We start from the raw sequence: 22555 nt of genomic DNA, 5'->3' as shown, positions 1-22555 counted from the left end.
GACCTCGGAGCGCCGCCGCCGCCGCCTGCACCTGGATCACTGCCGCCTCAGGTCGGTTCGGCTTCTCGCCCTTCTCTCCGGCCCCATCCCTCCCAGCGATAACGAGGGAAACTTGCTTCTAGCCTGTTGCTTGCTCCGCCCTAAGCCATTCAGGATCCCGGGCGAGGACCGTTTGGACTTGTACAAGTGGAGATGTGCCTGAGATCTGCCAGGTGTATTTGGGTTTTGTGATTCATTTGTATCTTTGCGAGAGAAAGAATTGTAGCTTTTCTTAGGAGCGGAGGCAGGCGGCGGTGTGTGCGTCCAGTACCCTGTTCCATGTTTCTCTTTGTAGAGCGATTTCATCTATAGATGCTGTCGATTTCAATGCAGGGCGCGCCCGGTTTTGTGGCCACCGGCCCCTCATTGTCTCGCGCCTGCAGCGTTGCCGGGGGTGCCGTGGTGCAGCCGGGCGCAGGGAAGGTATTTTGGTGACGCACGGTGTGGAATTCTTTGGAGGGCCGGCTGAGTGCTCTGCACTCGTCGGTCGTGGCTGCGCGGGTGTGGGTGGCATCTTGAGACAGATTCCTGGTCGAGGGCTCTGGCTCGTTCCTCTGCCTTTCCAAGCGTCCGCGATGGCGGGTTGGTCTGGTTCTAGGGAACTCAGCCTTGGCCCGGAGAAAGCTCCCTCTCCCGACTTCTTTCCCGAGTGCATTGGTGAAGGCCCTGCCCGGGGTCAGTGGAACCTCTTAGGTAGTTTCCATCCCAAATCCTAGAGGCTGTAGGGATCAGGGAGTGTGGGCGCCGGGTTCATTTACGGACCGGAGACCGGGAGCCAGGGAACAGAAAAGGTACTTCAAACCCAGCATCCTCAGGACCTCCGGTGACCATTTGGGGCTTTCCAGGAACCCCTGCCCCCCACCTCAGCCTGGACCTTCTAACGCGTGCTGGTACGCTGGGAGTGGGAGGGGGCAAGGAAGGAAATGAGCGCTAAGCTCGCCCTTGGCCAACTATTGTCCAGGTAGCGTGGGCAGAGGAGGTAGATGACAAGCAGGGGTTCTAGAAGGACCCCCGCGGGGTGGGGGTGGGATGTTTTATTTCCATTTTAAACTTGAAGTTAAGGAACTGGCCCCTTCCACCGGGGTTGGGAGGGGAAAAATAGGCAGAAGGAGACATATCCCTTAAGATTCCCCCCGCTCCCCCCCGCCCCCCAACTGACTCATTTTCATTCATGAGGGTGAAGGGAGGGAATCCTCGCTGCCACGTAGGGACGGCAGCTTTCAGACATTTATGTCTGAGAATGCTCAATGAAGTGTTGCTAAGCATTCGGATAAATGTTTTGGTTAAAAGGAGAGAAAACTAAAAAAAAGAAAGAAAGAAAGAGAAGGAAAGAAAGAAAGAAAAGAAAGAAAAAAGAAAAAGACATATGGACGAATGCCTGGCTGGCTGGATGAACTGACTATGTTCAGATACCCGGCCGCAATGTGATTCATTCTTGCCACTGAATCAGGCACCCGATAGGTGGCGCTCTAGACCCAGACAAAAGTGCCTCCACTGCGCTTTTTTTTTTTTTTTGGTGGAGACTAGCGGTTTTAAAAAATATCTGCACACAGCTTTTCGGTGGGTACATTGTCAGCCTTTAACTTTTCGCGAGCACGACTGCCAACTGAGTTGGAAATTATTATAGCAAAGTAAAGGCCAGATGACGGGAACAATGGGCCAGTTTCACTTCTTGCTTTTCACTGATGTAGAAGAGGGTTAGAAATGTCAAACTGTTGTTAATTAGGGAGAAAGAAATTGCTAGAGCCTTTGGATCTCCAGAGCATTGCCAAAATCTTAATTTTGGCTTCATAGAAAAGTGCTCCAGGCAAATTTGGCATGCCTGCTTAGCAGACATTTAAAATGCAATTTACGCTCAGGCCGAGGAAAGCTGCCCTAATACATTGTGCCAATTATTTGGAAAGACCTGGTTGGAGCTTGTCAGGTTCTTTTCTCAGAGAGGGTTCGACCTTTGGCTCATTTTTGGATTCCTGAGCATGAGGCCTCGTTTGTTGCCTTACAATAATTTATGTATCCAGAGTCAACTCTCTTTTTATGTTTTACCTCTGGCAGCTTCCCAGCTGAGTTCATTGCTAGCAACTTTTGTCTCTGGATTGGACCTTAGAATGTTTTAGAAGATTCCCTTCTACCCTCATGGGTTAAGCACCTACTGTGTGCTGGGGACTATAAAAGATGAATAAGGCTCTTTGTCTTTAAGGAGTTAATAATCTAGTTACAAAGTCAGGAAGAATCAGAATAGGACATACTCTTCTCTGGAGAACACATACCTGTAATCTCCTGGAATAAATGAACAGCTAAATGAAAAGAGCAATTATTACTGAGAATTTTTATAAAAAAATATCTTCGGGAAACAGGAGTGTTTTGTCTCTTCTATTGCGTGTCCCTTTTTTATTATGTATTTTAGAGTTGTTTCCCCCTAATTTTGGTGCAGGATTTATTAGATGTGAAGACAACACAGCTAGTAGGGGATCAGGTTTCAGTTGGACCTTTCCTATTTCTGTATAATCCATTTTAGACCTAAAGAGCTGCATATTTGCAGACAGAACAAAATGAAGAAAAAAGAGAGTAAAAGAGGTTTATTATACTTTTCCAAATTGCCCTGAGACCACTAAAGTACAGTTACCTAAAGAGTTCAGCAGCTAGGAAAAAGTGGCCGGCCAAATAAAATCCCCAGCTGGAAGAGACATTTGGTTGAGTCAGGGATAAAATGACCTCTGAATTAGCCATCACCCAGGCAGGCTGAAGTCATGTGGGGTCTGGTCGGGCCTTCACCCTGGATGCTAAGCAGGACCAGCCTCGAGGAAAACAGGACCCTCTTTAAACTTGAACTCCCTCTTAGGGCCATGATTAAGCTGCTCTAGATGAACTCGACTTCCACCGCTTCACAATAAGCCCATTCATTAGATGCTGGGCTCGGCCCTGGTGGTTATTGAGGCAGATCTGGTTGGGTCCTGGCCCAGGGCCCGGCTCCAGTTCTAACCTGGTTCTAGGCCTGCCCAGACCCGGTTCTGATGCAGTGACTGCTTCTTCCCTCAGATCCCTTCATGTGGCTGTGAGCTCCGAGGCCCAGGCCAAGCATGAAGACCAGGCTTCCCCCAGCGCTCGCCATCCTGGGTGCCGCCCTGCTCCTGTCTTCCACTGAGGCAGAAGGTAAAAGACTCTCCCTTCACCCGCCCCCAGTGACAATGCAGAATTAGAGAAAAGAAAAAAAGAACAACAAGTGAATCCTCCTTCTATAGCTTCTGTTTCCCCGCACCTTCTCTTTTTCTCCTGGGGCTTCTCTCCTCCAGAGAAACTCCCTTTTCTACTGAGGTTTGTCCATTTCCCGGCTCTCAAGTGCAGCTCTTTCGTATTCTGCCTAACCACTCCATACAGTGCTGTGTGGTCTCCTTGCGCTTGTCTCTGCGGTGTGCTGTCCACACTGCCACCTACGCCGCGGCCTTCCAAGAGGACCAGCTGTCCGTCGGGAGGGGGCGACGGCTGCTCCCAGGCCTACCAACAGGATACCTCCAGGTGCTGCCCAGGAGCCATGGTTCGAGGACGGGCTTGCTTGAGTAGCTGGTAACCACCAGGCTTGGGCTGTGACCTTGGTGACGACACAAAATAAAAGACTCCAACCGCGCCGGCTCTGTGCGTCTGTGTGTTTTGTGGGCATCTCGGTCGGAGTGTCGGATGGTGCAGACAAACGAGGTAGCAGCCAGACCCCCAGGGGATGGGTGGCAAGGAGAAATCCCGGGCCCGGATTGTGTTCCTGTGGCGCAGGGTTGTTGCTGTTTGGTTCGCCCAGCAGAAAAGTTGGATCTGGGCCTAAGTTCCCAATCCAGGAAGCCAGCGGACACCAGACCAGGTGGGCACACCACCCTCTCGCTCTTGCTTCCAGCATCCGACCTGCCCATGGAGTTGGTCAGGAGCTGGGAGATGGGTCGCCTTGACCCCAAGGTCTGCAAAATGGCTCTGAGTGACCTTGCCCTCTGGGAAACGAAAGGGCTTCTGATAGATTTTTCGACCTCACTTCTTTTTCTTGTGTGCACTTGGTGTCTTCATTTCTCAGACTTTGCTAAACAAGCCATTTCTATATATTAACCCAGTGGGGGCTTCTGTCTGCCCTAAGTTATCACAAGAGACGGGAGAAACTAGGGTGTTTTTTGTTTGTTTGTTTTTGTTTTTGTCCTGCAAGGTAAATGGAGTAATAGCATAAAAGACAACTTAGTATTTTTCTTCTTCTTTTTCAAGAAAGAAATGCCCCTGATGGAGGTAAGGGAAAAGACATACCCTGCACGTGCCAGCTGTTCAGGGTGAATTCTGCTTCTTTAGAGCTTGGAAAGCTATTTCGTGGCAACACTGAGATTTTCAAAAACTTTCTATTGTGTTTGATTTTCTATTTCAAGACTGCAGGTACAAAAAAATGAAGATTAGGGAAAGCAGAGAGTCTCTAGAATGTCTGGTACATTTAGAAAAGTGGCAGAAACTTGCTGGCTCATCTTATCTGATGAATAGTTTGTGGATGGAGAGGCTCTTCAGAGTGGCCTCTGTGAAGTCATGTTCAGATGAGGTTGCCTTTAATGTTCCTCTCGGTGTCATTGTTAGGAAGGAAGTTTATTTGAGGAACTGTAGAAACCCTACTAAAGATATTTTTAAATAATTCACTGAAGTGGCCTAGTTATTGCTCATTAAGAAAATAGTTATTTGAAAATCAGAAAGATTTGAGAATTCTTAGTAAAATAATTAGGTTGGAAATGATGTAAGTGGAAAAAAATCAGTTCTGAATTGGATAATGGCTGGTTAGCAAAGCACAGTTGAAGAGAACGTTTTATTATCTTTTACTGATTATTTTCACATTTCGCACATTTTTGTCTTTTTAATTTATTTTTATTTCCACATGGTACAGCTTTTTCTTTTTCTATCTTAAGCTGTGTCTTTCCTTGTCTCTCACCACCTGACATCAGCATTTAATAATTATATTTTAATAGGATTCTTTTTTTTCTTTATTCTCTAGTTTGGAATTGTTAAATAGAAATATATTGAGAGCCACAAATGCAAGCCACATATGTAACTCACAGTTTTCTGGTTGTCACATTCAAAAAGGAGAAAGAAACAGGAGTTGCTAATTTTTATAATATATTTAACATAACTATGTATCCTAATATCACATAATCAGTTCGACATATAATCAATATAGAAACCACTAGTAAAATATTTTATCTTTTGTGTACTTAGTCTTTGCTGTTGAGTGTGTATTCTAAGCTGACAGTGCGTTTCTTGTTGGACTTGGCCGCGTTTCAAGCGCTTGGGAGCCACGTGTGGCAGGTGGCTCCTGTTCTGGACGGCACAGCTTCTGTGCTAATGACCAACTAACGGTCCCAGGAGCCTGGGAAAGGCTAACAAAATCGTGGCCAAAACCTTTCTGGGGACAATGGGCTAGGAACAGAATTCCTTTGACATATTTCTGTTGGGGCCATTTCAAAATTTTAAGTTGCACCCCTGTTTCCTGCTGTCATTTTTTATTATTATTATTTTTTTATTTTATTTTTTATTACAAAGGGTATTACATATGTGTCCATCTGCTGTCATTTTAATTTCAGTTTGAAGTAGCCATAGTTACCTTTCTTTCCCTCTTGCAAGTCATACTTATATTTTTGTATTCCTACTATTTACCAACCAATTCCTACGTACTTAATTTTTTATATGTTGAAAGCCCAGTACTTTTTAATAATTATTTAAAAGATTTGGCATTGCCAAAACCGGTTTGGCTCAGTGGATAGAGCGTCGGCCTGCGGACTGAAAGGTCCCAGGTTTGATTCCGGTCAAGGGCATGTACCTGGGTTGCGGGCACATCCCCAGTAGGAGATGTGCAGGAGGCAGCTGATTGATGTCTCTCTCTCATCGATGTTTCTAACTCTCTATCTCTCTCCCTTCCTCTCTGTAAAAAATCAATAAAATATATTTTAAAAAAAAGATTTGGCATTCACTTTTTGCATTTCTCCTCTTTTATAAGGGGTCTCACCCTTATCTTGTTTTCCTTCTACCTACTTATACAAGGAACTTTATTTTCCATAATACAGTAGTTTTTCCTATAAAAATAAGGGTGTAAGTGGGGTTTTTTTTTGCCTTTAGTATTTGTAATTTTTAGACACAGCATAGACTTTATTAACCTTGTCACTTGGCCAGTACTTTGCATGACCTAGAATTATCCTATATAATAGAAGGTTTATATGCAAATTGTCCCCTCTACTGGGAGTTCGACCAAGAGTTCCACCAGGGGGTGGGGCTGACCCACCACTGCCTGAGGCCCCCTGCCCCTGGCTGGCTCTGCACAAATTCGTGTACTGGGCCTCTATAATATATAATGAAAAATTTGATATTACCAATTCATTAGTGAGTTGAGGCCATAAGCTTTAATTATCTTGTGTTTAGATGAAGAGGCTAATTAATATATATATTTATATAACTCTGTGTCAAACTTGTATCAGAAATTTCAAACTAGAGAACTCATAGATCATCTATTCCAGTGATGGCGAACCCATGACATGCGTGTCAGAGGTGACATGTGAACTCATTTTTTTGGTTGATTTTTCTTTGTTAAGTAGCATTTAAATATATAAAATAAATATCAAAAATATAAATCTTTGTTTTACTATGGTTGCAAATATCAAAAAATTTCTATATGTGACACAGCACCAGGGTTAAGTTAGGGCTTTTCAAAATGCTGACACGCCGAGCTCAAAAGGTTCACCATCATTGATCTATTCAAATTCTCTCCTCTACCACATGAAAAAATGAGGACACAGAGGATGAATAATTTAGTCAATTAACATAGTTACTTAGGAAGACAAGACCCAGGTCTTCTAGTCCCGATTTAGCGCTAGTTTGCCCATACTGTGCTTCTTTCTTGTTAAAAAATTGGTCAACCTAGCTAGTTTAATGAGGGAACACATTACATAATGTGTACAAATGATTCATTACTTGTCTGAAATATTAATTTTTCAAATGGTTATTTTAGAAACACAAATGAAATTAACTATATCATGACAAAAATTATTAAATTTATACTAACTTTGGATGGAAAATTTAAATGAATGTCTATTGAATATAGCAAAATCATTCTTTGCACATTTCTAAAGTTCTCTACCATTAGAGAACTTTAGCATCATTTTCAGTGTTATTATCACAAAGATTAGATTAAAATTCTTACTAGTTTATCAAGATTATTATTTGTGGTGTTTTCTCAGTTTTTCTTTATATTCAACACATTTGATATACTTGCCAAAACTTAGGCTATTCCCATTCACCTGTTAATCTTCCCATTCATCCATCCATCCACCTTTGCACAGTTGGTAAATTCTTGGATGTTTCTGCCTTTTAGGTGCCATAATTAAAAACATTATTTTTAAAGAATTATATATCAAGATAGGCATTTTAGTTTTAAAATTACTTGAACAAGTGTGTAAAGAATTTGGAGATATCTGAGTATCTTTATTTATTATTGAATAGGCATCAAATAATGGTTTTTATAAAATAGAGAAATATATGTATATATTAATAGTTAACTATGTTTAAATATTGTTTTTTAAAGTTAATATTTTACTCAAATATTTCTTATTCTTGACATTTAACTCAGCATGGAAGAAAATTATATGTGCTGAGTCAGATCACGGGATCAAAGTTTTGCTGCTCATTAGCTGCGTTAACCCCTCAGTTTCACTGACTGATCTATGAAACTGGGATAATAAGGCCTGCCATGCTGGGTTGTTATGAGAAGGAAAAGAGACAATTAGAAAGTATTTCAGGGAACACAAGATGCTGCTTGTGACAATACAAGGGCAGTTGTGGATTATTTTTATGTAAAAGAAAATATTTTTATTTATTTATTTTTATTTTTTATTTTATTTTATTTTATTTTTTTTCCAAGACTGGCTTATTTCACTTAGCATAATGCTCTCTAGTTCCAAAATATTTTTAAAATGAATGAAAATACATTTTGCATTGAATTAAGTTATCTTTTTTTTTTTTAAAGAAAACAAACCAAAAATGTATACATAGTGTGGCAATCCTAAAAGGTTTTCTATGTGATAAAAGTGGCAAGAGGAAAAATGGGGTGGGCTGTCTTTGTACACATGCTGGTTGGCCATTCTTTCTTACTTTTGATTCCTAAGAACCACATCTGGGTTTCTTTGAACACCTTAAATTCCTCTGAAATGTTAAAGACTTTTCCCAACAGTCAATTTTTCAGTTTTTCTGGAATCCTGGTCATTTGGAAATCAACAAGGTGGGCCGCTGCTGCCCTTCAGCAGTTTTAACCTAATGTCTGCCGCTTCAGGTCAATTTTCCTACAAGGTTGGTGGTACTGTTTTTCCATGTACTGATTTTTTTTTAAAGCATGCTCAGGCCAGTTGTGTCTGCCTTTGCATTAAATTTGTCCTGAGCCATTGCTACTGGAACAATATTTTATAATGATATTCTTAATAGCTATTGTCCTATTAACATTTGTTGCATGCTTGTTATACTAAGTGATGATGGCAGCTGAACCTCGCAATACGGTAACAGACAGCAGAATGTTGGATAATTAAACCATGCATGTAGATTAATAGTCTAATCTCACTGCCTGTGTATGGATAGTAAGAAAATAACATTCGTTCCATTACTAGTGTATCCAATAAAAACAAAAAGCCATCTCCTACAGTTGTAAGCAGCAGTTTATTAAAGCAAACGTTTGCTTACTTTATCTCATTTCCATTAAAATGTATTAATATTACATAAATTGCTAACCCCAGTTAAATTCTATGACTCATGTCTCAAAGCTACTGCTGTATTTCAATTGACCTCTGTGAAAACCTACAAAGAGATTTTAATCTCTCAAAAATTCTGACTCACAGGAATACGTTCAGACTTAAATATCTTAAGAAGAGTATGGCTGAAAGTCTGCTTACTTTGTGAATCTGCTTCAAGAGTAATAGTTTGTAACGCATTGACCATGCACTGACAGTGAGTCAGTACAATGCTGCATGATGAGGCATGAACATTGCAGAGAGAATATCATTATAAAATATTTCGGAGACGTCTTTGTGTAACGACTATTGTACATGGAGGCTTTTGTTCATTGTGGGAAACTAAAAACCAGTCAACATTTCATTGACACATGCATGATGCTGTACAGTTTTGTATGCAAACTCTTTCTGTACTCGATTTTTCCTTCCATTGACTTCTCCAAGTTTTTATGCGCAGTCATGTCTCCAGATTGCTGACCCTTCTTCACTGTTTTCTTTAAGTTCTGTAAATAAATGTCTGTAAATATACATTGGTGTTGTCTTTTCATAATTAACCATTGTTTTGTAGAAGACCATACTGGCATTTTAATTTAAAATGCCGTTTCTAGTATGGAGTACGCCTGCTGCAAAGGAAAAGAACAGTGTTGGTTTACACCTTGGAAACATACAGCAAATTGGTGTAAACGGGCAGAATATTCTTTTTATAAATATCTATTTATCACTCTTTACATATTTATACATTATTAACATCTCATTACTATCTGAATATTTGTTTGTATGAATATACATTAGATGTATATTTCCTTGTGAAACATAACAGTGCTAAATTTCCCATGATTCCATCTTTTCATTAAAATACAGTTTCATCTCTGCCACAGATTGAGATGTGTCAAACAAAAATCAAGACTTGGATGCAGAGAATGAACCAAAAATATCATTGATTCTTTTCCACATTATGGACAAAAAGTATTGCGTCAGTGTTCTAAATGAACTTCTATGGTTGTGAGCAGGTTGTGATATGGCATGCTTATTCAAATTGCACTCAGCATGTATTGAAATTCTTTTAATTGTTATGTGAATTGTTTGCATATGTGGTTATTATATGTGATCTCATTGTACTTGTATGTACTTGTATCCAAATATGTTTCTAGTATGCTTGATTTTGCTGGCCATTCTTGGATGGCCTAGCAACTCAAGAATCAAAAGTGTTTTGTGCTGTCTTCTGTAATATGTATACTCTCTGATGTTTTGTCATATCTTGTCAGCTTTTAATTTTATTCTTATCCAACAAGATATCTTTTATATTTGTTGGAAACAAATTTATGCAAAGACAATTTAGTAAGCTTTGCTCAACACAATTCTTATTAATTAAATTGACCATTTTTTGAAATTGGAAAATGTAACTGATAGGCACTCTCTCTTTTGCAGTTGACCCACCTTCAGACTTGAATTTTAAAATAATAGATGAAAATACTGTTCATATGTCATGGGCAAGACCAGTTGATCCAATTGTGGGTTATAGAATAACAGTGGATCCTACAACAGGTAAGTTTTATTATCAGGAACATTAAAGATAATATAATCCAGTCTTTTCCCCTCTTTTCATTTTATTATGAAGAATCTGAGATTTAGAAAACCTGATAGATTTAGCCAATGTCACCAAATATTTGGTGGGCTCAGTCTAGTACTCATTGTTATATTTTTATAGTGTTGAGCTTCATTAACATGGTTTGCTGTGCTAAGCTGCTGTTATTAAAAATGGACTTTGTTTTTTAACCTGATCAGAATATTGCTGGTCATCTTTGATTTTATAAAATAGAGTTTTCACTTCTTAACATTCTTCTTGAATTAGTTAATATTCAACATGTAACGTATCAAGTGATAAAGTGAGTTGCTATACCTTACTCCATGTCCTACACACTTCAGTACTTAAGGGAATTTTGTTATTCTGGGATAATGGTGAGCTACCATGACAAAAGATAAGAATTTACTTTGAGTGGATTCTATAGATCCCAGGCTAAGTGTCTAAAAAAAAAAAAAAAGAAGGCTTTGTTTCTCAAGAGTTGTATTTAGTGTTCATGATATTGCCCAAGTGTGGGGAACCAATCTCTGCTGATTAACTTTTAGTTCTAACATTAAATGGGAAAAATCACCATTTCCACTAACACCATCCAAGTGGTAGGATCAAGTCTTGATAGACTGACAGTAGAGATGGATGATGTCAATATAACTTATCAGAGCTGTGTTTATTTATGGCTTTAAAAAATACCAGGAATTTTAAATACCGATTTATCAGGGAATTGGGAAACTGTTTTTTGATATGATCCGAGAACTTAAAAAAGGGGTCAAGAATTTACTTTTCCTTTGAATCTTTTCTCCCCATATATATTTGTAGTCAACTAATTCATTCATTCCAAAACAAAAAAGCAGTTGAAAAGGCATCCATTCTGTTTCCAGATGTTGTAAATCACTGACTCCTAAATTCCCCACGCTGGTACTGGGACCACCAACACAGCAGAGCCCTGCTGTCTTCCTGTTCTGTGAGGGCCCTGGTTGGTTCTGCAATGCTCTACATGTAAACCAAGAGTACTTTTCAGAGTTCTATTACATCTGTTACCTTTTTTGATTATTTATGTTTTGATGAAATTTTAACATAATTTAAAAATCTTTATGGGCACTTAGCCCTTTGGAACTACTGTATTTCCTGATTGATTTGAAATTTAACATAATCTAGAACAGTGGTTCTCATCCTGCCTAATGCCGCGACCCTTTAATACAGTTCCTCATGTTGTGGTAACCCCCAATTTCATTGTTACAAATTGAACGTAATTAAAGCATAGTGATTAATCACAAAAACAATATGTAATTATATACGTGTTTTCCGATGGTCTTAGGCGACCCCTGTGAAAGGGTCATTCGATCCCCAAAGGGGTCGCGACCCACAGGTTGAGAACTGCTGATCTAGAGGGAAGTATAAAAATGGTTAATATGCAAATAAACACTATGCATACTGTGCCTTGAAGCGTTTGCTACCTAGTGAATTCAGAGGCGTGGTTACCCAGTAAGGTATGCACCCTTTTGAGTATGGAGGATGCATTGCTTCCACACTAATTGTTTCCCAGTAAACGTTAATTTTAGGCTGTGGGGCTTGTTTTCCGGGAGTCAATTTTCACCCCCCCCTTTTTTTGCTTTCTCTGCTCTCCTCCAATGCATACTTTAATATTAAATTATTTCCTGCTTTATATCTCATTTATAAAAAACTTCATTATCTATCATTAGTCTTCCAAAATAATAAGAGATTTTTGGTTTGCTGTTCTGGACTATCTTTAATCTAGATGACTCCTTAAGTCCCCAAACATTGGATGTGCTTGTAACAAGTCTATTTACTGAGTTTCTAGAATTCAAAGTTTTGGTTTTGAAGAACAGCAAAACATAATGTTTGGATGTTCTGAAAAATAATCTATATTTATTTTTTCAGATTTTGAGTATATCTGGGAATTACATTATATTGTGTTATATGTAAAAATGTTTTGTTGCATTCATATATTCCTTTCTATATTTCCAGATGGGCCAACTAAAGAATTTACCCTTGCAGCTGATACCACTGAAACTTTATTATCAGATCTAATACCTGAAATAGAGTATGTGGTGACAATCACTTCATATGATGAAGTAGAAGAAAGTGTACCAGTTATAGGTCAACTAACAAGTAAGCACACATATAAAGTACTTTTATTCTTTTAATATTTTGGCAGAAGGTTTCTCCCACTTTCACATTTATTCTGTAACCATGAAGAATTAATTAATATCAGTATTAACTATTCTTCCTAGAATAGTCATTTTTATGATCCTAGTTATTAGTGGATACGAATAACTCATTCTTGATTTATAAGCTTGGCTTCTGGAATCAGTAGGAATGTTATGAATGAAAACTATTAAAAACATTAAAGTTTGCCAAGCAACAAAGTTAGTGTCTTTTTGAAATATACCTAATACTCACTAAAAATGATTTAGTTGCACAGAAATACTTATTTGGCTGTATTCTATGACCAGCTAGGCATGGACCATTCATTTGAAAGACAATGGTGAAAGACAATGTATGTATTTTACTTTTAGGAAGTATTTGTATGGGTTCATTTCCTTTTCTAATAATCAGGTTTTTGACTCAGTTCAAACAGGTGGTCCTATGAAGCCAGGGGAGAAGAAACCTGGAAAAACAGAGATACAAAGTAAGTATTTCCCTTCATATTTTTGCTTGGATTTGTAGAAGTCATAAATGTAATATGAAGGAGATGTTTCAATTATATACATAGTCTGATCTTTCTATATTATTTTCTATAAGCTTTATTTAGAAGTACAGACAATATAATAGCAATATATGACTAAGTAGTTAAAATATCTATGTTTTGACTTTCTAGCCAAATTTTCACTTTATTTATTAAATACTAGAGGCCTGGTGCATGACATTTGTGCATGGTGTGTGTGTGTGTGTGTGTGTGTGTGTGTGTGTGTGTGTGTGTGGGTGTGGTTCCTCAGCCTGGCCTGCACCCTCTTGCCATCCTGGACCCCTTGGGGGACGTCTGCCTTCCAGCTTAGCCCTATCCCACATTCTGGGGCTCTCACAGTCCAGGACCCCTCACTCCTTACTACCCGCCGGCAGGAGAGGCTCCTGCCACCAACGCTGCACTTGCTAGCTAGTGGTGAGTCGGCTGAGCGGTGCTCCCTCTGTGGGAGCACACTGACCACCAAAGGGCAGCTTCTGTGTTGAGAATCTGTCCCCTGGTGGTCAGTGTGCATCATAGTGACCCGTCACTCTGCTGTTCAGTCAATTTGCATATTAGCCTTTTATTACATTAGATTCTTTTTACTGGGGGTGTTTTGAATTTATGTGTGTCCAAATTTTCCTGCATGATTTTGGCAGTAGGTGAGAAACAAACCTCATCACTGGACTTAACTCATTATCTCAAAGATAAACGGATAGAAATAGGTGGCAGCTTAGAGATATATGAGAAATATAAGGCTGGAACAGAAGGGAGATGACCCCATAGTGTTTAAAGCAATTTTATTGCCATGAAAATGTATTTACAGGTCTGTGTATATGTTATGCTCATGTCCAGGGTACTTACATGACTTTAGTTGATGGCAGTTGTAGCCTTTACAGAATCTCTGTAAGACATAACTGGTAAGTTGGAGCATTTGTAATAAAATGAAAGCAATTTCATTTAGTCTAGGTTTTCCAGGTTCTAGCCTCTGTTTGTTTTATACTACTTTGTCTGACTTAGTGGAATGGACCTTAAGGGGTTTCTTGGATTTCTAATTTTGCTACCTTGTAAAAGTTGGACTTATGACCCAGGAGACAATAAAAAAGATTATGAACACAACGTCTCCTTTATCTGGAATTTTTTGTTCTAGATCACTGTTTATTATTCTTTCTGATGTCTAGTAAACTGAAATGAAGTATGTAGTTACAATGCTAATATTTCCCCTGAACCATCATATTTATTTTAGATGAAAGCATTCTGCCAAACATTGACTTTTCAATAGACTTAAATTGGCTTATTATATAGTGTGCAAAAATTATGTGGGCATGCAATTTGTATTTTCCTCCTCTTCTAAGGCAAACCCTTTTTGAAATCATCCATCAGCCCTAGCTGGTTTGGCTCAGTGGATAGAGTGTCAGCCTGCAGACTGAAGGGTCCCAGGTTCAATTCCAGTCAAGGGCACATGCCTAGGTTGTGGGCTCTATCCCCAGTAGGGAGCATGTAGGAGGCAGCCTATCAATGATTCTCTCTCATCATTGATGTTTCTGTCTCTCTCTCCCTCTTCTTTCCTCTCTGAAATCAATAATATACACACACACACACACACACACATAGTGACTGCAAGTACAAAAACCTCTTCAGAAAATTCACAGTGTTGCTTTGTGAATACAGATTTTCATGAAAACCAACCTGTTCCCTTGACCAGAGAGTAGTAAAAGCATTTCAGTAATTTAAAGATACCATGTGCATTTTTGCTTTTGAATAAAAATTCTTCCCCATCTTTGTTTAGTAAAAGCAGATTTTAGTTATCAATTCAAATACATTGATAATTAGGACAACAAGATATTATGGCTATCTTGCATCATATTTATGCTTGTTTTTACTCCTGTTAGAGTTTATGAACCCTCCAGACAAACCCACTGCAAACTTTAGACAATTATATTGTAAAATTCAGGAGAATGTTAAAACATTTGCTCATTTCTTCAACTCAACTGCATTTGCTTGAATGGTACAGCAGTTGTGTTGTATTTATCTATTACTAAACACCAAGGAGTAAAAACACTGCTTACATTTCTTTTTTTATATCTCCCAGGTGTTTTGTATACTTTTTACTTGGAGAAAAGAGAAGGACATAGACTATAAAAATAGATAGGTTTATAGCATAAATACTAGAGTCACATGCTTGTGGAGAGTAGGTAATCTATCTGTTTATCTGTTCTTGCATTTCTTTTTTTTCTTTTTTTATATATTTTATTGATTTTTTTACAGAGAGGAAGGGAGAGAGATAGAGAGTTAGAAACATCGATGAGAGAGAAACATCGATCAGCTGCCTCCTGCACATCTCCCACTGGGGATGTGCCCACAACCCAGGCACACGCCCTTGACCAGAATCGAACCTGGGCCCTTGCAGTCCGCAGGCCGACGCTCTATCCACTGAGCCAAACCGGTTTCGGCTGTTCTTGCATTTCTTATTAGCAATTTAAAGAAATATAGTTCCATAAATGCATCTGTATGAAGGCTCTGAAAATACTTCTGTGTGTGCTAATAACATTTTATATTCTCTTGTGCATGTCAGTTGTGAGTGAAGACCAATGTGAATATGTCCTCATGAACAAAATGACTTGAGGAGCCAATATTTTTGCAAAGTTGGTTTGTATTTCTTTTATGATGGATAGATTTAATAACGCATCACTTAAAAATATCTCAAATGTATTTCAGAATGCTCTGTCAGTGCCTGGACTGATTTAGTGTTCCTTGTGGATGGCTCATGGAGTGTGGGAAGGAATAATTTCAAGTACATTTTAGACTTTATTGCTGCTCTCGTGTCTGCCTTTGACATCGGGGAAGAGAAGACAAGGGTTGGAGTCATTCAGTACAGCACTGATACCAGGACTGAATTTAACTTAAACCAGTACTACCAAAGGGATGAGCTTCTTGCTGCAATTAAAAAAATCCCATACAAAGGTGGCAACACAATGACAGGTATGTTTATGAATGTTGTTATTGTTGAAAATAAATGAAAGACCTGTTTGGGAAAGAAATGAAGCATTGCGCAATTATCATGTGTTAAATAGTTTTTAAATCAATCACATAGTTTTTGACTTGGGCAAAATTGTATAGAGCAGGGTGAGTAAATATAGCATTGCCTTTCATTTCAGGGGATGCCATTGATTATCTAATTAAAAATACTTTCACGGAATCTGCTGGAGCAAGAGTTGGCTTTCCTAAAGTGGCAATCATTATTACGGACGGCAAATCCCAGGATGAAGTGGAAGTTCCAGCCAGGGAGCTCCGCAGCAGCGGGGTGGAAGTTTTCTCTTTGGGTAGGCCAAGTTTGGTTATTTTCATTTAGGAACTTTTCAATACGTAATGCTTAGGAAGATGAAGGCTTGACTCCTCAGGGAAGGATGCTCTAAAAATGTTATTGCATTTTATAATGTAGTATCAAGCCACATAATTTTTGAGTAAAAATTTGGCTTGTCTATTTCTCTCTCACCCAACTCCCTTACCATATGCATCAGGTGAGGTGGTATTCACGCTCATGGCCAGTGCTCTACTTTTCAAAGAATGCTGAGCCAATGACCCTCATAAAGATCCTCCTTGTATGATCATTAAGTGTTTTTTATGTTTCCTGTATTATGTAATCCTTGAAGAATTTAGAGGGTTCCATCCAGCTCATTCAGGAGTCTGGAAGAAAAAAGTATTATCTTTGCAGATGGCAGGGACAAATGATGGCATGACTGGGATGAGGGCCCACTCTGCTTTGCTAAGCATTCGTTTTTTCATCTTTGGCCGCTGGATGTGAAATTATAAAATGTCCTTGTCATTTGAACAGTTGCACATTCGTTACGAAGCAAAGCAATCCTGGTTTATGACTGAATAAAGGTTTAAAAATGCCTTCACTTGTGCAAGACTGAGAGGACACAGATCTTCCCCAATTCAGCACATTTCCCTTTTCACCATCGCCCTTTCATGTCGTTTTTAAGGCATTAAAGCTGCAGATGCAAAAGAACTCAAACAAATTGCCTCCACACCTTCCCTAAACCACGTTTTCAACGTGGCCAACTTTGATGCAATTGTGGATATTCAGAATGAGATCATCTCCCAGGTGTGCTCAGGTGTTGATGAACAACTTGGTGAATTGATTAGTGGAGAAGAAGGTGAGTGGACTGCTGAGTGTTCTGTGTGTTAGCCTTTTTCATTATTTGATAGCATTATAGCTTTACAGTATCAAGGAGGAGGCACATTTACTCAACCATACCCTCCAGTGGTTCTCTAACTGTGTACTCCACTTGTACTGTTTTTTAGTTACTCAACTTGTTGATATCATTTGCACTGTTTTTTTACCCTCAGTGGAACATTAAGTGATAAAATATTTCTATCATTGTAAAGTTCTTAAAAATATTGTTAGCCCGGTTGGTGTGAACCAGGAGGTCACGGTTTGATTCCCAGTCAGGGCACATGCCCAGGTTGCAGGCTCAATCCCCAGTGTCGGGTGTACAGAAGGAAGATGATCAATGATTCTCATCAGTGATGTTTCTATCTCTCCCTCTCCCTTCTTCTCTGAAATCAATAAAAATATAGTATAGATATTTTTAGACATTTGATTTGCTCTTTTTCTTTAAGACCATTTTTTTTTCATGTTGAGTATATATAATTATGCTATTCAGGTACTTGCTTTAATTATCTCATACTCTGGTTTAAACATTGACAGGCTGGGGAGACATTAATTTTAGCATTCTGCAACTTAAACTAATAGCAACACTGTTTCTATTAAATGGTGAAGGAAATGGGTTTTCCATCATCATGTTTTCAAAGCTTTAAGAATATTTTTAAAATCAGTTAATTTGATCCTTCCATATCTGGAAAATTTTCCCATTTTTATAAGCTATTGCTTCTGAATATATGGGAGAAAGAGAAGACATTTCATAACCATCCTTTTGGACGTTAAAAAGTCACAAGCTCCATGATTGTTCTCCTCTTTGCCTGAGAATTGACAAGTGATTAAAGATAAGTTCTAAATAGCTACATCTTCAATTACATAAACTCTTTAGTCTCCAAACCCCAAGTATTTTGGCAGTGTTCATTGTCCCTAATTCTGTTTCAGAACTCCTTCTCATTACTTCATAGGTTCTGAATCCTTTGCTTCAACTGCCTACTGTTTGACTTTTTTGGTTGATATTAGTACAAAATCCATCCTCCATCCCACTTTTCTCTAGTTAACTTCTCTTTACTCAATCTGTTAAGCATTCTAATTCCTCTTCACCTTCACTGGTATGCGTGTACTAGGGGAAGGCCAAACTTTTGCTCTGTCACGGTTCGAACCTCCCCTGTACGGGTGCAGGCCATGTTGCAGGTGTTGTTCATGGCCTTCTCGCTCTTGATGGAATTTGCCTGAGATGTCTGTTCCCTGTACTGTCTCTGAATCACTCAAAAGATTTGGCCAGACTTCCAGCTGGCACATCCATTGCTTCCCTCCCACCATTTCTTATTTCTTTAGGCATCATTTAAAAACTACATCTGATTGCCTTTTTGAGGAGCTGATGAGTAAAATTTGTGTTTGTTTTACCATCTACTTCTTGCAGGCTGATGTAAAAATTAAAACTGTATCTTCTGGGAAACTGATTCCATTGACAGATGTAAACACTTGGAGATTTTCTCTGAAATATCTTCAAGTACTTTATGTTTTCTGTTAAGTACACGACTATGTTCTCCGTTGAGTAAGGATAGAAATTCTTTAGATTTCAATGTTTGTTTGTCGGTAAGCTTGTTGTAAACCATTGTTTCACCTCTCATTGGTGGCATTATGAACATCATTGAACTATTTTTCTTACCTTGAAATAAGTGGGAATAAAACTGTTTAAAATAAAAAAAAACCTGTCAACTTGGACTTGCTGAGTTTATCTTTCTTGCATACTAGAAAGTACTTTTTTAAAGATTATATTTTTATTCTTATAGTATAATTAAAAGGGAAAACCTTTCTGAAGACTTGAATTTAAGTCATTGATTCAACAAATATTTATCAAGTACTTACTCTGATACCTGAGAATAAAGGCAATGAGTAAAATACCAAAACCAAAATGGAAATCTTGGTCCCAGAGAAGAATTAGGCATCAGATGTTCTATCATTAATTTCTTCCAAGGACTTTGCTTTTTTGCTGTGCTTCAGCTCCCTGATAAAAATCTGGCACCGAGTCTCTTTGCTTTGCTGGGTCCAGGCGGATGTGGAACAAGGTTGGGCAACTCTTCCTGATACATTCATGATTAATTTGAAGAAGGGGAATTAAAGGCCCAAACCTAAAGACCTTAATTAATAGGGTAGCATACCCCTATTTTTAATCACTGTTCTGCTTCTTACTTTTTAGTTATCGAACCTCCCTCAAATTTGGTTGCCACGGAAGTTTCATCAAAATACATGAAGCTAAGTTGGACTCCATCCCTAAGCCCAGTGACTGGCTATAAAGTCCTCCTTATACCAATGACCACTGGCAGCCGACAGCATGCTCTGAGTGTGGGGCCTCAGACGACCACACTCAGTGTTCGCGACCTCTCAGCAGACACAGAATACCAGATCAGTGTTTCAGCCATGAAGGGTCTGACATCTAGTGAACCTGTTTCAATAATGGAGAAGACTCAGCCAATGAAAGTTCAAGTGGGTGAGTCAACAGGTGGATCACTGAGTTTGGAATATGTGAAGGTCCATTGGATAGTATGTCTTACTGATTCAGATTTAGTTTTAAACAAAATATTTGCAATAGTTTTCTTTGAAAGGAGCATGCTTACTAAGAAGACAATATAGCTATATTTTAGTGATTAATTCATACTTCTTGAACCTTATTTCTTTCTTTTTACAGAATGCTCACGTGGTGTGGATATAAAAGCTGATATTGTATTTTTGGTTGATGGCTCCTATAGCATCGGGATTGCCAACTTTGTTAAAGTTAGAGCCTTTTTGGAAGTTCTCATAAAAAGTTTTGAGATTTCACCAAATAGGGTACAGATAAGTCTTGTCCAGTACAGCCGGGATCCTCATACTGAGTTTACTTTGGAAAAATTCACCAAAGTTGAAGATATAATTGAAGCAATAAACACCTTCCCCTACAGAGGAGGATCTACAAACACTGGGAAAGCAATGACTTATGTCAGAGAGAAAATATTTGTGCCTAGCAAGGGATCAAGAAGCAACGTACCAAAGGTCATGATTCTTATCACTGATGGCAAATCTTCAGATGCTTTCAGAGATCCTGCTATAAAGCTAAGAAATTCAGACGTTGAAATCTTTGCAGTTGGTGTGAAAGATGCCGTCCGCTCAGAATTGGAAGCTATTGCCTCTCCTCCTGCTGAGACCCATGTGTTCACAGTGGAAGATTTTGATGCTTTTCAGAGGATATCTTTTGAACTCACACAGTCCATCTGCCTTAGAATTGAGCAAGAGTTAGCAGCTATAAAGAAAAAAGGTTGGTAGTCTTTATAGAATAAAAGCTATCTCTTTGTGCACAAAGAATTTTTGGTTTTAAAATTGTGGATAATATGCTTCTTCAATTCTTTTTATAGACAGGAAAAAGTAACTTTCCTATGTTATTGAAAACTGTCAAAGTTAGTTTATTTAACTCTGAGCTATGACTTTCTCCTAGACATTTTTGCTTTATAGAGTCATGAGATGTTTCTGATCCTAGTGTCTACTTTGTGGTTGATGCAGAGCTACGTCCTTTGAATCAAGGGCAACTAGAACATAGTCCTGGACCTTTAATTTATTTTTGTGCACCATTCCTTACATCCAGACTTCCCTATCCTTCTTTTTTTTCCCCATTTGTTCACATTCCCTTTTTTTCAGCATTGTTACTCATCTCCTCTCTTTCATTAAGCCTTTCTTAATTGTTCTGGTGCTATAATTACTCTCAGTCATTTGACAGTCATACGTACTGCTTCGTTTTGTTGATAACCTCACACTCTCTTGTCTCTCCAATGTCTTTGTCTGTCCCCTGAGGACAGGCCGTGTGCCTTAAACACTGTCTCTTTCTATGTTTTAGTTTAATAAATATTCTTTTGTTAGGAAAAATTTATTTATTATTACTTTGAAATAAACTGTTTACCACCAAAGGTTAGTATATGATTGCCAGGGATGAATGGGAACATTTTGAAGGTTTGCTTAGGTCTGTTACTATTTAAAATCCCACTTGTAGGTAGGACCATCGCATTACTGCTTTGTCTTAAGAAGCTCAAGATTCAAATTCCATTTTAATTAGTCATTTAAATATGATAACTTAGTATTATGGGTGGTCAAGACACATGATCAGGACCTCCTTGTAGGGCTGAGAGAGGTCTTCTCTCAATGGTCATGTGTAGAATATTTATTAAGCCTCAGTGGCATTCTTCTCCCAAGTGACTATGAGCCATTTCGGAAACATGCAGTCATTAAGTCTATGTTTGTTTGCTTTATAGATTTAAAAATTGTAAACTATGTCCTCCTCTTTTTTTTTTTTTTTTTTTTTAGCTTATGTGCCTCCAAAGGATCTTAGCTTTTCTGAGGTGACTTCTTACAGTTTTAAAACTAACTGGTCCCCTGCTGGAGAAAATGTTTTTTCCTACCACATCACCTATAAAGAAGCTACTGGGGATGACGAGGTCACGGTGGTGGAGCCAGCGACCAGCACCAGCGTCGTTCTCAACAACCTGAAGCCAGAGACCCTGTACTTGGTCAATGTGACTGCGGAGTATGAGGATGGCTTCAGCATTCCCTTGGCTGGAGAGGAGACCACCGAAGAAGGTGTGATGGGGTTTCTGCCACTGTTTTCCAAAATCTAGGAATTTATTGTCGAACAAAGTTAGCATTTGAAATAACCATCTGCTTTATAGTTCAGAACTGTGAATGCCTTTGTAAGATTTAGCATCTTTAAAATACAACTATACATAAACCCTTGTAAAAAGAGAAAAAAACTTTAAGTAAGACTCCTGGATTTCTTTTGGTGCATTTGAGGGTAAGAGACATAGAGAACTGTTAATAATTATGCAATTAACTCTTGAAGTACTGTTTATCCAGCATTTTCTGTCCCACGTTTCAATAGTCTCATGTTCAAATACTTTTGAAACTGCCTTACTTTATGAATCTAATGATAAATATATATTACCAAATGTTTTCTATTTTTTTTACTCTGTTCATCAGGTTTTTTAATCACTTGATTTTTATATTCACTTGTTGATAGATATGTATTTGTTGTTCATAATTTGTATCTTTACCTTTTTCTTCTTCTTCCTCTTCTTAAAGGATACCTTTCAGCATTTCATATGATACTGGTTTGGTGGTGATGAACTCTAGCTTTTTCTTATCTGTGAAGCTCTTTATATGACCTTCAATTCTGAATGATAGCTTTGCTGGATAAAATAATCTTGGTTGTAGGTTCTTGCTATTCATCACTTTGAATATTTCTTGCCATTCCCTTCTGGCCTGCAAAGTTTCTGTTGAGAAATCAGCTGACAGTCGTATGGGGA

The 22555-nt window shown here is 38.6% G+C and overlaps 1 protein-coding gene across 1 annotated transcript in view; it reads left to right on the top strand.

The window, feature by feature from the left end:
• The first annotated feature begins 9 nt into the window (after nt 1–9).
• COL12A1 (collagen type XII alpha 1) overlaps nt 10–22555 on the top strand; it is a 115208-nt gene continuing 92662 nt past the window's right edge. The window contains exons 1-11 of the mRNA XM_015569386.1: nt 10–51; nt 3076–3189; nt 10233–10349; nt 12370–12513; nt 12974–13033; nt 15785–16048; nt 16225–16389; nt 17053–17226; nt 19432–19722; nt 19921–20523; nt 21561–21833. Of these exons, the coding sequence (XP_015424872.1) occupies nt 3117–3189; nt 10233–10349; nt 12370–12513; nt 12974–13033; nt 15785–16048; nt 16225–16389; nt 17053–17226; nt 19432–19722; nt 19921–20523; nt 21561–21833 (2164 nt within the window). The 5' untranslated portion in view covers nt 10–51; nt 3076–3116. The remainder of the gene's footprint in view (nt 52–3075; nt 3190–10232; nt 10350–12369; nt 12514–12973; nt 13034–15784; nt 16049–16224; nt 16390–17052; nt 17227–19431; nt 19723–19920; nt 20524–21560; nt 21834–22555) is intronic.

This window comes from Myotis davidii, unplaced genomic scaffold (assembly GCF_000327345.1).
Source record: "Myotis davidii unplaced genomic scaffold, ASM32734v1 scaffold104, whole genome shotgun sequence".
Lineage (NCBI taxonomy): Eukaryota > Metazoa > Chordata > Mammalia > Chiroptera > Vespertilionidae > Myotis > Myotis davidii.
Note: the sequence above shows the minus strand (reverse complement) of the source record. Positions and strands in the feature narration are given on the sequence as shown.